The sequence below is a fragment of the Staurois parvus genome, unplaced genomic scaffold (genome assembly GCF_062004578.1).
Source record: "Staurois parvus isolate SC_StPar_1 unplaced genomic scaffold, SC_StPar_1.0 ptg001270l, whole genome shotgun sequence".
NCBI lineage: Eukaryota > Metazoa > Chordata > Amphibia > Anura > Ranidae > Staurois > Staurois parvus.
In genome coordinates, this window is record NW_028319066.1 from 1,409,878 (window position 1) to 1,422,863 (window position 12,986).

Genomic DNA, 12,986 nt, shown 5'->3' on the forward strand with positions numbered 1-12,986 from the left:
CTGAAAAGTGTTGAACTGTTTCTAAAGCTCTTTTATGCAAACTAAGAATCCCTGTCTCTGAAGAGCGCTACTATGTTTTAAACTTCTGCATACATCTGCCTGCGGTGACAGTGTGTATACAGACGCTTATTCAAACATTATAGTGTTACTGCTAATATTGCCGAGTTTCCTCTTTCTCTATACAAAAAAAGGAGGTGGTGGCAGTGTGAAGAATTAATTGCATAATTAACCTGACCCAGTAACAATCGCTCTCAGGCTGCGACACATGGATTGTGGTCCAGTGAGCTCGAAAATCTTTGTGCAGGGTGCAGCTGAGCGTGGCATTGTTATGCACGTGACAGCGCGGTTTTAGATTGGCTAGTCCTTTGATCACAACTTGGTGAGAAGGGCTGGGGGTCTGATGCTGCGCCCATCACAGCATCTAGACGTGATGAAGACGACTTGCTAAAGTTCAAATCGAGCATCAGAATGAGAAGAAGGGGAATTTAAGTGACTTTGAACGTGACATGGTTGTTGGTGCCAGACGGGCTAGTCTAAGTATTTCAAAAACTGCTGACCTACTGGGATTTTCACGCCCAACCATCTCTAGGGTTTACAGAGAATGGTCCGAAAAAGATAAAATATCCAGTTGTGTGGACGAAAATCCCTTGTTGATGTCAGAGGTAAGAAGAGAATGGGCAGACTGGTTTGAGATGATAGAAAGGCAACAGTAACTCAAATAGCCACTCGTTACAACCAAGGAATGCAGAATACCATCCCTGAATGCACGTAGAACCATGAAGCAGATGGCCTACAGCAGCAGAAGACCACACCGGGTGCCACTCTTGTCAGCTAAGAACAGGAAACGGAGGCTGCAGTTTGCACAGGCTCACCAAAATTGGCCAATAGAAGATCGGAAAAACGTTTCCTGGTCTGATGAGTCTGGATTTCAGCTGTGACATTCAGATGGTAGGGTCAGAATTTGGCATAAATAACATGAAAGCATGGATCCATCCTGCCTTGTATCAATGGTTCAGGCTGGTGGTGGTGGTGTCATGGTGTGGGGGAAATTTTCTAGGCCCACTTTGGGCCCCTTAGTAGCAATTGAGCATCGTTTAAATGCCGCGGCCTACCTGAGTATTGTTGCTGACCATGTCTATCCCTTTATGACTCCAGTGTCCCCATCTTCTGGTGGCTCCTTCCAGCAGGATAATGCACTGTGTCACAAAGATCAAATCATCTCCAACTGGTTTCCTGAACATGACAATGAGCTCACTGTACTCCACAGTCACCAGATCTCCATCCAATAGAGCACCTCTGGGATGTGGTGGAACGGGAGAATCGCAACATGGATGTGCAGCCAACAAATCTGCAGCAACTGCGTGATGCTCTCATGTCAATATGGAGCAAAATCTCTGAGGAATGTTTCCAACACCTTGTTGAATCTATGCCACAAAGAATGAAGGCAGTTCTGAGGTCAAAATGGGGTCCAACCCAGTACTAGCAAGGTGTACCTAATAGAGTGGCCGGTGAGTGTATATCTACACCTTATCCAGTCACTATGGAATGTGTAGATATTGTTTGCCCAAGAAGAGGATGGGGGGGCATGAAAAATGTGAAACCACCTTGTTCTAGTTACGTAATTCCATTCTGGTGTCAGGAAATCTGCACATATCTGTGAAGGTTCTCATTTATCCAGACTGGACTTGTTCTGTAGTTTTAACCGCCTTCTGTCCACCATATAAGGCAAAAACGGGAGGGTGGTGGTTCTCTCATTCTGGGAGGACTTCATATGGCGTCCTCCTACTCTAACTGCGTGTGAACACCCTCGGGGGACATGCGGCGCGGCGATTGGTGGTGCACTGTGTCCCTGGGACAGAGCGGACCATCGATCACTGTAAAGAGCCGATGACATCGGCTCTGTCATGTGATCAGCTGTGTCCAATCACAGATGATCACATGTAAATAGGAAATGCCGGTTATCGGCAGTCCACTCCTCCAGCTAACAGCTCGTGAAAAGAGGAGAGTCAGTAATCGGCATTCCTCAGAGGGGACATCTACACTGATCATCAGGGCACTGATGATCAGTGCCCTGATGATCAGTGTAGCCCCATCAGTGTCACCTGTCACTGCCCATCAATGCCACCTGTAAGTGCCCATCAATATTACATACCAGTGCCCATCAGTGCACATCAATGCCACATATCAGTGCCTACCAGTGCACATCAATTCCACATATCAGTGCCCATCAGAGCTGCCTTTCAGTGCCAGTCAGTGCCACCTATCAGTGCCAGTCAGTGTTGTCTATCAGTGCCGCCAATTAGTGCCACCTATCAGTGCCAGTCAGTGCTGCCTATCAGTGCCACCTATCAGTGCCCGTCAGTTTCGCCTAACAGTTCCAATCAGTGCCGCCTAACAGTTCCAATCAGTGCCACCTATTAGTGCCAGTCAGTGCCGCCTATCAATGCCACATAGGCAGTGAAAGGCAGCACTGATCAGGTGGCACTGATAGTTGGCACTGATGGGCATGGACAGGAATCACTTGTGGGCATTGACAGGCATCACTGATAGGCAGTGAAAGGCAAGCACTCATATCAGTGATCCCTGTCAATGCCCACAAGTGATGCCTGTCCATGCCCATCAGTGCCAACTATCAGTGCCACCTCATCAGTGCCAACTATCAGTGCCCCTCACTGCAGCCTCATTAGTGCACATCAGTGAAGGAGAAAAAATACTTAATTACAAAATTTTATAACAAACTTTTTTCCCCAATTTTCTGTATTTTTTAGTTTGTTTAGCAAAAAAAATAAAAACTCCAATAGTGATTAAATACCACCAAAAGAAAGCTCTATCTGTCTATAAAAAAATGATAATTTTGTTTGGGTGCAGTGTTACATGACCACGCAATTGTCATTCAAAGTGCAACAGCGCTGAAAGCTGATAATTAGCCTGGGCAGGAAGGGGGGTGAAAGTGCCCGGTAGGCAAGTGGTTGAAGGCATTTTGCAGCTTCTCCAATCTATTGCTGCAGTTGTAATGTTTCTTCACATTTACATGCAGGCCAAGCTGTCCAGCAAAGGTAACAGTAACGGGAGCTGGAACTAACAATAAAGGTGGCCTTGTACACATAGATTTTGTTATATCCTGGGGAATACGAAGCAGTCATAAGCTGACATGAGATTGGATTGCAATGGACTGGAGTGTCTTCTCGCAAGACTTCACCTGCTCTGTGTCCCCTGGGAATCTTCCAAGTCTACACTTGGACGGTGACGTCACAGCCAGCGATGTGGAACACGGGGTAATGTATGCATAAATCTATCTTTTTTACAGGTACATTTTATACGTATTAATAGGTGATTAGAAAAGGGGTAAGGACCAAACAATTTGAACATCCCTTGCAGTTGATTGCAAGGTCAGCATTAAGTAAACCAAAACAATATATAAATAAATTAAATATATTAAAATAAATTTGAATAAACATAGATTAAAAGGAAAACCTTCAAACTTTTTTGCTAACAAGTTGTGTTCAGTTTCAAAACTCTGATTTTATTTGCTTTGGAGTTCTGGCTCCTGTAATGTTCAGACTCACCCCCATAGTTTCATGGGACTCGAAGCAGTCCATGTAATTGGCCCCCCAAATACTCCACGCCGAAAGGAACTTCAGCAGATTGATCTTCACTGGTTGTTCTACGAAGACTATATAATTTGGCGACAATCCAAAACTAGAAAATAGAGAAGAAAAGGCTGTCAGTGTACTGCAGAGCTGGTGCTAAAGGCTCATCCACACCATATCTGCATAGATCCAGGGGTGGACTGACCATTCGAGCACTCGGCACTGCCCGAGGGCCCGGGGTCAGTAGGGGGCCCCATGAAATGTCCCTGGTACCTTTTTTATAGGCTTTTTTTGAGTGTGGGTAAGGACACAGGGGCCCCATGATTCCCTATTGCCCGGGGGCCCCATGAGTTGTCAGTCTGCCCCTGCATAGATCCACACAAGCTCAACACAAGGTCACATAGAATGCAATTGTTTTTTAGATGCCCTGTTCACACCAGGGCTGTTTTAATGCATGGGCACCCCTGGGCACTGATCAGTGGGCTCCAGGTGTATGGGGGCCCCATGATAATCTTGCATGACATCATACATGCCAACTGTCCCAGATTTGCTGGGACAGTCATGCTTTTTATTAGGCTGTCCCAGGATGGCTGTGTCTTGGAACCTGTCCCGTGTACTCCTGATCTCAGCATTGTGCCCTCCTGACTCCCCCTTCCCCGTACTGTGCCCTTTTGCCTCCCCCAACCACCGTATTGTACCCTTTTGTGTTGATTACTCTTTGATTTATGGCATGTTTTCCTATCAATTAAAATCTAATTTATTGAAGGTACTAATAAATATATGTTTAATTCTATCAACTATTTATATTTTAATTCTTCAGAATAGGTGCGGGCCAGGCTGGTAGGGACCCCAGTGCATTACTGTGGCTGGGAGCCTATGACGGCCCTGGTTCACACCATAATGCTGCGTTGAGGTGTGCTGCGCTGCATAAAAATATAGCATGTCTGAAACTTAATACAGAAAAATGCACAGCACTGTATGTCACCAAGCATGGCACAATGCACCGCGGTATATAGACTTGAATGAAGTGCCACTTTCAATAAAATTAAAAAAAGAAAAGTAAAAAAGTAAAGAGTGTGATACAAAGTGACATCTCACTGCCTCTCACTTCCCCTACACAATGTACACCAGTGTGCATGTGTTTTAGTGTGTGAGCAGGTGTGAACAATCCCTAAAAGATTAGTATATTACAAAAAAAGTGAAAAGAATGTATAATAAATAAAAGTATCACAGTGACAGCTTACATTTTATACATTTTAAATATCTTTTTTGTTATTGCCATATTAGTTATATTTTTAGGTTCACAATTTATACAAAAGAGTGAACAGACTATAGTATATAATATATATAGGGGGCCCATGAGATGCCCCTGGTACCTTTTTCATAGGCTTTTTTGAGTTTGGACAAGGACAACGGGGCCCCATGATCCCCTATTGCCCGGGGGCCCCATGAGTTGTCAGTCCGCCCCTGCACACATATACACACACACACACACATGGAGATGTGTTCCTACCTGATGAATGGCATTATCTGATCTAGCATGAAAAAGTTTAAATGGAATGCTTCAGATTAATTTTTTGCAAGATTTGTATTTTTGGATTGTGTAATACATTTTTAAGTGCAGCAATCCCGCTTGGATATTTTTATATATTGCCTGTGAGACAGCCAGATTGCATTGCACTGGGAATTCACTGTTGAGCTTCTCGCCATGCCTGATTTGTGTGTGTATGTATATATGTAGCAGGAGAGATTAATCCTGTCTCATGGCTGTGATCTGCTGACTGGACTCTCCTGTGTAACCTGACACTTGCCCTGACACAGACAAAGCAGTGAGGGATTTCAGCCCCCCCTTTCTCCTCTCAGACTGTAAGAGAGAGAGAGCCAATTATGAGAGCCATTAAAGGAGCCAATGACAAGGACTCTTTCAAGCAGGAAGTGCAGCTGCAAAGCATTGTGGACGATGGAGTTTTGAACAGAAACAGCCTTATAGGCTAATATGGAGATAGAATAAAAATATAGAACTACGAAAGCCATCATGGTTAGGGAGATTAGAATGAAGGGGGCCATCTTGGGTTTCTCCTGAAGGAGAGGGGGACTGCATATGGCAGGAGAGAGATTGGACCTGGAAAAGAAGTGCTGATGGGCAGTGCACTGGATGCTTGGTGATCTGCATCAGACAAAGGAACATCCAAACTGAGAGAAGTGGTCTACAGTACAGTGCCTACACTGACAGTGTGAAGTGCTCATCGTGAGGTGACCAGAGGAACCTGTCATTTCCAGGACGATCGTTTGGGCCTTTGTCACAGGATCTGGTGAGAGGGATTTCTCCCACTGTCAGATGACAGGAACATTGCACACATACAGAGACATCACACCTTGCTCATATTCACCAGGCACTGGGTTGTGTAGATGGCCCTGCTGAACAGACACCATGTTCACTTTGCTATACAAATACTGCCACAGGATTACAATTACACTTTAAGTGTTTAAGGAGTTTAAGTGCACCAACGAAAGTGGCTAGCTGAAGATCCCAACATTCATCCAGTTACAAAGAGACTAAAGTTACTGGTGCCATACGAGCACGCGCATGCGTAGTCAGGCCTCTATATTGCATGGTGTGTGAGGGATTAGCTTTACCTTGAAAGTAGCTATTAAGCATCAGTTGGGTACAGTGTTTTCCTATTGGGGTCATGGTGTCGGGGTTTAGAAGGGAGAAGTCTGACACAACAGAGAGTCATTCTTCTGCTCTCCTTCTGCTTGGACATCATGGGGCCAAATTTATGAAGAGGAGTTAAATCCACTTTGAGGTTGCCAGTTAAGTGTTTGCCTCTGCTCTTGGGGTTATTCATGGTTGGAATCCACTGAAAGCAGCCCGAGTGTAAAAGTGAGTTATATTGCTTTCCGTCACAGTATTTGTTGTTCTCTTGATTCTCCTAACATATACTGGTTGTTAATGTTTATTACTTCCCATAGGTCTACAGTAAAGCTGATCTCTGTGTTTTATTATAAAGTGTGTGCTTTTCATTGGTCCTTGCACTTACACTATTGCCAGGTGTGCCAGTGTGGGCTGAGACAGTTCTTGGGGTTGAGAGGCAGAGTGGCGGAGTGAACAAACTTAAGCAGCCCCTTCGGGGGTATCGCTACATATATATATATATATATATATATGTATATATATATATATACACAGGTGTACCTCGGTTTACGAATGACAGTCAATTGAAAATAATGCCTCGGTTTAAGCATTTTTTACAAATTGTTTTCACAATACGAAGTGTATGTCGGTGCCGATTTTTAAATGCAATTGCCGGCTTTTTTTTTCCTTCACTATAGCTCACAGAATTAGCTGTCACTTTCCCCGGAGCTAAAGGATACTTTGTTTCTTTTATCTCGGGAAACAAACTAAAAGGAAGCATTGTTTCTTTTAACTCGGGGAAATAAACTAAATTTTCTTTCTTCTAGCTGGAGGGAAAGTGACAGCTGATTCTCTGAGCTATAGTGAAGAACAAAAAATCTGGTAATTACATTTAAAAACCGGCACTGACTTATAGTGACAGCGATTTTTTTTAAAACTTTTTTTCTGACCTCCAGAACGGATTAATTGGTTTTGAATGCATTCCTATGGGAAACCGCGTTTTAGTTTACAAATTTTTTGCAATAAAAAATGTCGTAAACTGAGGTACACCTGTATATATATATATATATGTATTATTATTATACAGGATTTATATAGCGCCAACAGTTTGCTCAGCGCTTTACAATATAACGGGAGACAATACAACAACAATACCGTTCAATCCAAGAGGGATTTGAGGGCCCTGATCCTTGGAGCTTACAATCTAAGAGGGAGGGGCTAATGGTACAAAAGGTAGTAACTGTGGGGGATGGACTGGTTGGAAGAGTAGAAGATTCCAGTATTAGTTGAGAGCAGGATAGGCTTCCCTGAAGAGAGAGGTTTTCAGAGATCGCCTAAAAGTGAGCAGAGTAGGCAATAGTCTGATAAATTTGGGTAGAGAGTTCCAGAGGATGGGGGAAGCTCTGGAGATGTCCTGGAGACATGCATGGGAGGAGGAGAAAAGGGAGCTAGAGAGTAGGAGGTCATGCTAGGAGCGGAGAGTACGGTTTGGGTGATATTTGGAGACAAGATCGGTGATGTAATTTGGGGCGGAGTTATAAATGGCTTTATATGTTATTGTTAATGTTTTGAATTTTATCCGTTGGGCAATGGGAAGCCAGTGGAGGGATTGGCAGAGAGGGGTGGAGGACACTGAGTGGAGGCCAGTGGAGGGATTGGCAGAGAGGGGTGGAGGACACTGAGTGGAGGCCAGTGGAGGGATTGGCAGAGAGGGGTGGAGGGCACTGAGTGGAGGTCAGTGGAGGGATTGGCAGAGAGGGGTGGAGGGCACTGAGTGGAGGTCAGTAGAGGGATTGGCAGAGAGGGATGGAGGACACTGAATGGAGACCAGTGGAGGGATTGGCAGAGAGGGGTGGAGGGCACTGAGTGGAGGTCAGTGGAGGGATTGGCAGAGAGGGATGAAGGACACTGAGTGGAGGTCAGTGGAGGGATTGGCAGAGAGGGATGGAGGACACTGAATGGAGACCAGTGGAGGGATTGGCAGAAGGGGTGAAGGACACTGAGTGGAGGTCAGTGGAGGGATTGGCAGAGAGGGGTGGAGGGCACTGAGTGGAGGTCAGTAGAGGGATTAGCAGAGAGGGATGGAGGACACTGAGATGAGGTCAGTGGAGGGATTGGCAGAGAGGGGTGGCAGATACAGAACAGTTAGTAAGGTGGATGAGTCTGGCAGCAGCATTCATGATAGACTGAAGAGTAGTATAATATATACAGTAAGCACTCTCAGGACTTCTAGAGGAGAATAAAAGTAATCATGCTTCTGTGATTCACATCTTGCCTTTCTCAAGGTCTTTGCCAAAACATTGGTGAGTCAAACTACCACTACCAGTTGAGATTCTCCCTCTTTTACAATATTTGCAGTATCTATCTATCTATCTATCTATCTATCTATCTATCTATCTATCTATCTATCTATCTATCTATCTCCCTATAACAGGGGTGTCAAACTGGCGGCCCTCCAAGCTGTTACAAAACTACAAGTCCCATCATTCATCTGCCTTTAGGAGTCATGCTTGTAACTGTCAATCTTGCAATGCCTCATGGGACTTGTAGTTTGGCAACAGCTGGAGGGCCGCCAGTTTGACACCTGTGATCTATGGTAGGCATATGTACTTTGTGAACTGACTTTGTATTTTTACAGTGCCCCCGAGCCTGAAGAAAGCTCAGATTCTTGAAACGCGTTGCCTTGTATTCTCTTTCTAAATTAACTTACAATCAACAACACTATATCTTCTGCATCCTTATTGTCAGGAAGGAGGTGCCCTTTGCATTTTTTCCTTCTCCTGTATCTCTTGCATGCAAAGTTTGGTGATAAATACTGGTGATATTTACCCTCACCTTCTGTTTTCCTGTTTTGCTTCTGCTTATGTTTGCAGTATGGATTCTGGGCATAGTGTGTGCCTTGTCTTTGGATCTATATGTTTTAATTCCTGTTTGTGTCTCCTCTCTACTTCCTTCCTGTCTAAGTCCCCGGTCAATCAGGTCCGACTTGTCATGCAATTTGATAGTTTCAAATCGCATGACAAATCATGCCCTATTGTCCCCAATGGAAGTGGGCATATCACAGAGTCGGAGTTGGAATTACACTGTTTTTGAAAGTACTTCATGCACTACTTTTTGCAAGTTCAGGTGCGATTTTTGCATGAAGTTGCACAGATGTCTTCTAAGTTGCACCTGAATTCGGATTGACATCTGACTTTGAAATAGTGTGAATTCAAGTAAAGTCACATGATTTCAAAGTTGGATTTGGTTTGGCCGAAGACTAAAGCTTCAATAAAACCCGGCACCAAATATTCAGCAAGGGAAGTTAGATTTGTATACTTGTCCTGGCACCAAATATTCAGCAAGTGAAGTTAGATTTGTATACTTGTCCCGGCACCAAATATTCAGCAAGGGAAGTTAGATTTGTATACTTGTCCCGGCACCAAATATTCAGCAAGTGAAGTTAGATTTGCATACTTGTCCCGGTACCAAATATTCAGCAAGTGAAGTTAGATTTGCATACTTGTCCTGGATCCATGACCCAGAAACTATTGAAGTCACTGAGCATGACAACCAAGCAACTAGCAAATTCAGGTGATAGGAATTGGCAGGTTTCGTATGATGAATGCGGTACCCTCCGGTGCCATCTGCTAGCTATTATATGGAACAGGCTTACTCAACCAGGGGTCCATGGCACCCTAGGGTTCCTCCAGAGGTTTCCAGGGGTTCCTTGAGCAATGAACAATTTCTGCCTCTCAGATAAGTTTCCCATTGACACCATTGATCTTTTTAGCTCTTTGTAAGGGGGTAATTCTTCTCAATGACCACAAGTGTAAGGAGCATTCTTCCCACTGACCATCACACGAATGTACCATGAGTTGTAGATATAGTCATGTTTAGCAGGGGTTCCCTGAGATTGGAAAGTTATTTTAAAGGTTGCCTTCCTCTGGATCAACTGTGGGTGTAGGATTATAACTTTTTTTTTTTGAATGGTTGAACTGGATGGACTTTTGTCTTTTTTCAGCCAGACTAACTATGTAACTATGTTGAAAAGATTGAGAAAGGCGGATATAGAAACATTTTGTTATACAGGTGTACAAAAAGTCAGAATCATGTGTGATATTGTGAAGGCTCCGGTCACCTGTGAACATAGGATGGCATAAATCTGTCACTACAAGGTAACTGGACAACAACCTGGGATTTTGTCACTGGATCTTCTTTGTCTGAAACATAAAACAGGAAATGTTTTTTATATATTCTTTGTTTTACCAATAAACATCTAAAGCTTAATTTGCCTACATTTTGCCTTCCCTGGTTTCCCCCTCCCCAGCAGACAGCAATACAAAACTGACAGAGGTTCTCACCCTCCACCCTACAGAGGTTATAACCCTACTCTATCCAAAGCAAAAAAAAATAGTTTGGTCTTTAGGTACATTTTAAGCTGTGTGATACACAGATGTAGTAAGAAGCCATCTTCCATCCATCCACCAGAGCAGACCCCCATTGTTCGTGCACTGTATTGGGGACGTACCTGCTTGCAGAGGGGGAATTTTGATCACATTATAAGCAAAGGCAAAATGCTTCCCAAAACAGTTCCCGATGTTGTAGACCGTGCCGTCATTCTCGATGTGCGGATGTGCCGTCACCCCATTGATGGAGATGTAGTTGCAGAGATCTACCTGAAAGTCAGACAGGAAGCGACAAGGTTATCGATGACTAACCGCGGTGACTCACGCTGCAGAATTCGCCCGCGATTCAATGACATTTCCAGAGCCATCCACATATGCTTCCTTCTTCCATCATAAAATAGTCGTTTAAATTCACAGTCATGCTCCGGCTCACATTACTTTCCTAATTAGAGTGCAAACAAATAGCCCATAAACCTGGAAAAGGTTAAAACGAGTAAAGAGGAGGCTTAAAGGGAATGTAAGGTCTCTTCAATGATACTAAAGAGACCCTGTCACCACACGGTCACTTGTACATAATAGCTACCCATTATACTTGAGTTATGGTCTGAACCTGAATGTCAACTGTCATTGCTGAGCCAATGGCAGGAGGTTCCTCATCCCTGGTGTGGGCTGGGATGCTCGTGACATCAATGACCCAATGACATTGGCCTAATAGAGTCATGTGCCCATATTAGATCAATGATGTCATAAGCATCCCCACCCATACAAGGGGCAGTGATTCTTCTGCCCGCAGCTCATTGGTCCACCTAATTCCTGTCTGAGCCCAAAAGTTAGCTTTTATTGCTGGGCCAATGAGCTGCTGGTGGGAGATTCCCAGACCCCAGCACAGATGGATGCTCATGACTTTATTGACCTAATCTGACCACATGGCCACATTAGGTCAATGATATCATGAGCATCCTCACTTGGCCTAATAAGGTCACGTGTCCATATTAGATCAATGGTGTCATGAGTATCTCCACTCATGCAAGGGGGCAGGGATCTCCTGCCCGAAGCTCATTGGCCCAGCTATCTTCCTGTTTGAACCCAAAAGTTAGCTTTTGTTACTGGGCCAATGAGCTGCAGGTGGAAGATTCCCTGATGATGTCACAAGCAGCCCATGCAGTTCATTGCTCCAGCAACTTACTGGTTTGGACCCGAAGTTAATTGGGTCAATGAGCTGCGAGTGGGAAATTACCTGCATGGGCTAGGATGCCATCATTGACCTAATATGGCCATGTGGTCAAACTAGATCAATGATGTCATGAGCATCCCTGACCATGCAATGGGGAAGGGAATCTCCTGCCTACAGTTCATTGGTTCTGCCAACTTCCTGTCTGAACCCAAAATTTGGCTTTTATTGCTGGGCCTATGAGCTGCAGGTGGGAGATTCCCTGACCCCAGCACAGGCAGGGATGCTTACAACATCATTGACCTAATATGACCACATGGCCATATAAGGTCAATGATGACGAGCATCCCCACCCATGCAGGGAATCTCCTGCCTGCAGATCATTGTTCCAGCTAACCCAAGGTCCGAACCCATAGGTTGCTGGGCCAATGAGCTGTTAGAAGGAGATTCCCCACCCCTCTGCATGGGCAGGCCTGCTTGTGACATCATTGATAATATGGTCACATGGCAATGGCATGTACTTAATAATGTTATGTGCCTATATTAGGTCAATGATGTGATAAGCATCCCCACTCATTCAGGGGGGCAAGGAATCTCCCACCTTCAGCTCATAGGCTCGCTCATTTCCAGTCATTATAGAGCCAATGAGCTGCAGGAGGGAGATTCCCTGCTCCCCTGCAGGGGTGGGGATGCACATGACATCATTAATCTAACATGGCTACATGAGGTCAGTGAGCCTATATTAGCTCAATGATATCATGAGCATCCCCACTCATTCAGGGGGCAGGGATTTTCTCACCCAGAGCTTATTGGCCTAGCTAACTTCTGGTCCAAACCAAGGTTAAAAGTCATAGCAGGGCTAATGAGCTGTGGGAGGGAGTATCCTCACCCTCCTGCAGGTGTGCGAATCCTTATGACATCATTGATCTAATATGACCACATGGCCATATCACGTCAATAATGTCACAAGCATCCCCACCCATTCGGGGGGCAGGGAATCTCCCACCTGCAGCTCGTTGGCTCAAAAAATTGTAGTTGCCAATGCAGAGCCAATGAGCTGCAGGAGGGAGATTTCCTACTCCCCGAATGGGTGGGGATGCTCATGACATCATTACCCTAAAATGGACACATGGCCATATTAGGTCATTGACCTGCGGTGAGAAATTTACTGCCCCCCTGCATGACGTTGGTCAATATGTCCA

General features: G+C 44.7%; 1 protein-coding gene across 1 annotated transcript in view; it reads right to left on the minus strand.

Annotated features, from left to right (window-relative positions):
• RPE65 (retinoid isomerohydrolase RPE65) overlaps positions 1 to 12,986 on the minus strand; it is a 59,119-nt gene that overhangs the window by 16,964 nt on the left and 29,169 nt on the right. Inside the window, exons 6-8 of the mRNA XM_089660758.1 lie at positions 10,736 to 10,883; positions 10,346 to 10,427; positions 3,567 to 3,699 (exon numbers count right to left, since the gene is read on the minus strand). Of these exons, the coding sequence (XP_089516884.1) occupies positions 3,567 to 3,699; positions 10,346 to 10,427; positions 10,736 to 10,883 (363 nt within the window). The remainder of the gene's footprint in view (positions 1 to 3,566; positions 3,700 to 10,345; positions 10,428 to 10,735; positions 10,884 to 12,986) is intronic.